At 37.7% G+C, this 2,803-nt stretch overlaps 1 protein-coding gene across 1 annotated transcript; it reads right to left on the reverse strand.

Annotated features, from left to right (window-relative positions):
• Positions 1 to 25: 25 nt before the first annotated feature.
• LOC131214453 (ras-related protein Rab-40C) lies at positions 26 to 2,696 on the reverse strand. The gene is made up of 4 exons (XM_058208825.1): positions 2,649 to 2,696; positions 2,271 to 2,529; positions 2,016 to 2,183; positions 26 to 1,833 (listed from the first exon to the last, which is right to left on the reverse strand). The coding sequence occupies exons 2-4, from the start codon at positions 2,272 to 2,274 to the stop codon at positions 1,172 to 1,174; spliced, it is 834 nt and encodes a 277-aa protein (XP_058064808.1). The 5' UTR covers positions 2,275 to 2,529; positions 2,649 to 2,696; the 3' UTR covers positions 26 to 1,171.
• Between the last annotated feature and the right edge of the window lie 107 nt (positions 2,697 to 2,803).

Here is a 2,803-nt window from a genome sequence, read left to right on the forward strand (position 1 = left end):
TTTTTTGTAGGTAAAGTAAAATAAATTTTGTTTACATAGTTTCGGGCTTATAATCAAAATCAAAATAACTTCGTCCTAATTGGGTGGAGCGGATTTGACTTTCAAACCTAGATTTCGTTATTTTCCCCCTATTCTTTTGTCTCCAGAAATGCAATTATACTGCCGGCTGGGGATGCTTTCAAAATTTGATTCTAAAACGTTATGGTTTCCCCAAAAAAACACCACAATAAATATACAGACGGAAGAGTTAAAGCAAGAAGTAGAACATTTGTTTTGGTCTGATGAAAATATATACCATAATTAATCCTATTCATTAACAATGCATTTCTCTCATAACTCAAGTTCCAGTTCAAGGGACTAGATACAAACATTTCAGAACTAACCTTGTACATACTTGTATGTACGTATAAAAAACGTATACGTATACGTATATACGTATAAATACATAGCTCATTCAAGTAAGCAATGTAACCACCTCAGCTTCCATAATGAATATTCAGTTTGTGTGCAACATATAGAATATTTTAGGTTCGATCTTATTTTCGTCTCATATAATTTCAATCTTGAAAAGACCAATCCTATATATTCTATTCAAATGCTGATATCTGCTGGTGCTCCGTCACTGATTGTTGCGCCAAATTTAGAATAAATGTATAACTAAAGACAAAAGGTGATTTTCAAACAAACCTATCACAATATAGGTTGCAAAAATTCTTCACCATGCAACTGAACAACAAATTATTGCTGGCAACTTAGTCACTATGCAACTGAACAAAAAATTATTGCTGGCAACTCTTGCTTAAAAACTACCCATGCCACCACCGAATTACGGTGAAGACCAGGGTACAGTACAACTTTACCTAGTTTACAGCTGGGCTTTTTTTTAAATATTTATAATGTTTCTCACAAGGATTATCTACAGACGAGACCGTTTGTATTAAGGAAGCTTATTCGTAAACATCAAGTAAACTGTCTCGTCTCTTGTTCCCAGGGTTACGCACTAAACTGATGTTTACACATGGGTGTTTACGCAAATGATAGAGAAAGTCAGATAATCGAATATTCATAGCTATGTTATAGACAAAATTCCCTATTCGTTCATAAAATCCGTAACGGCAAAATGCGGCAATGCACAACCTTAGATGTAGACAGCATAGGTAGCACACGAAAATCAGGAAATGATGCAACCGTTTCTAATGTTCTGCTTTAGATGATACGACGTTGCAGTTTTGCATTTGAGATTTTTAGCTATGGATGCAGAATTGTTGAGTACCGTATTTAAACATTGAGATGAAGTCAGCGCATATGATCTTAGATAAGATTTCACTGATGGGGGTAAAGGTAGGTTATCTATGGTATATACATTAGTTCTTCGACATATACTTCGGCAGCACAACTCCTGTAGTGATAGTACTCGGTTTGAGCGCCAAATACGTTCCATACCGTTGCGGTGCAGAGCCATTCGGGCGAGTTCACAAAACGATTCCCGTATGTTAAAATCGCATAATGGGGATATTTCAAAGCAGGCCATCTTGTTCCGCGAAGCATACAGCTCTGCTTGCTTGGCGGCAACCTGTCGTTTAAACGCCAAATGAAGCCGGTTCCCCACTAACACTTTTGGTACTCCTGGTGCATGCTCCTCGACCTCTTTCAACCATCGATTCAATCCATCGAAGCTCCACTTGTTGGTGATATCGTAAACGAGAATGATGCCTTGTGCACCTCGCGAATAAGAACGAATTATCGTACAAAATCGTCCTTGACCGGACGTATCCCAGATTTGAAGTTTCACACGTTTACCATCCAGTAGAATTGTTGTGGTTTTGTGTGCCGCTGCAAATTAGAAAGGTTTAAAATTATAGCATTGTACCGTAAATTAGCAATAAAATTTCAGATGCAGCAAGATTTCAAGTTTTTGCTGATTAAAACTAATATAAAAGTAGAACAACTAGGAATGGAACATATTACTTGCAGGTTCAAAAAGAGCTTTTTCGATAATTTGAAAAGTAACTTACTTCCACTACCACTGCAAAACGGACTTTCTGTTGAGCCGTCGTCTAGTCCGGATAATATTTCCTGCTTACCAACATCACTATCACCTACCAAAAGGACTTTCAGTAGATAATCATACTCTTTCGCCATATTAAAGAAACAAGGCAACGTGGTTCTGTCACCATTACCGCCTGCGAGCAGAAAAACAAATCGATGAAGGTATGAATTATCGTTAATTTACGAACAGATAAGTGTTCTGTAGTGTACAGCATACCTACCCATCAACAATGTGTTTGGATAGCAGCAGTTGTCCCCGCCCTTTCAGTTCTAAGTCATCTTTTATCCGTTAGCATCATTGCTCACCATATTCTCCAAAAGTTTGTCACGTTTTTCATACTGGATTGTATAGCTTTCTTGACTAATACACGAAATTCTTTTCACATAGCTTTGAGTAAGTATGTAACGCAAACTGCGAGAGCAGCCTTGGTGGGTATTGAAGAGGAAATTTCAACACCACACCGAAAAGTCCGCATCATGCTGGTTTGGAAAAATATGAAAAAAAAATTACCATTTAAATATATCTTTCAATCGCGGGATTGTTCCAGTTATAGCAAACGCTGAAGAACTGCAATTGAAACCGAAAATGAAATATTTACAGACATTGATGATGTCCAGCACGCACAAAGAAAAAAACTTATTTTGCCTATTTTAACTTTGACGTTTCTCTTCCCAGTTTTTGCTGCTCTGCTTAAAGGCCGGTCCACACGCTGCGATCTGCAATGCAATATCGCCTGAAGTGACATCTCCGGAG

The sequence above is a fragment of the Anopheles bellator genome, unplaced genomic scaffold (genome assembly GCF_943735745.2).
Source record: "Anopheles bellator unplaced genomic scaffold, idAnoBellAS_SP24_06.2 scaffold00965_ctg1, whole genome shotgun sequence".
Classification (NCBI taxonomy): domain Eukaryota; kingdom Metazoa; phylum Arthropoda; class Insecta; order Diptera; family Culicidae; genus Anopheles; species Anopheles bellator.

What these genes read in the sequence shown, in the direction of transcription:
- LOC131214453 (XM_058208825.1), bottom strand. An exon ending in GTTTTGCAGTGGTAGTGGAA is followed by an intron (nt 1,834 to 2,015) that starts GTAAGTTACTTT and finishes TCTAATTTGCAG; the next exon opens with CGGCACACAAAACCACAACA.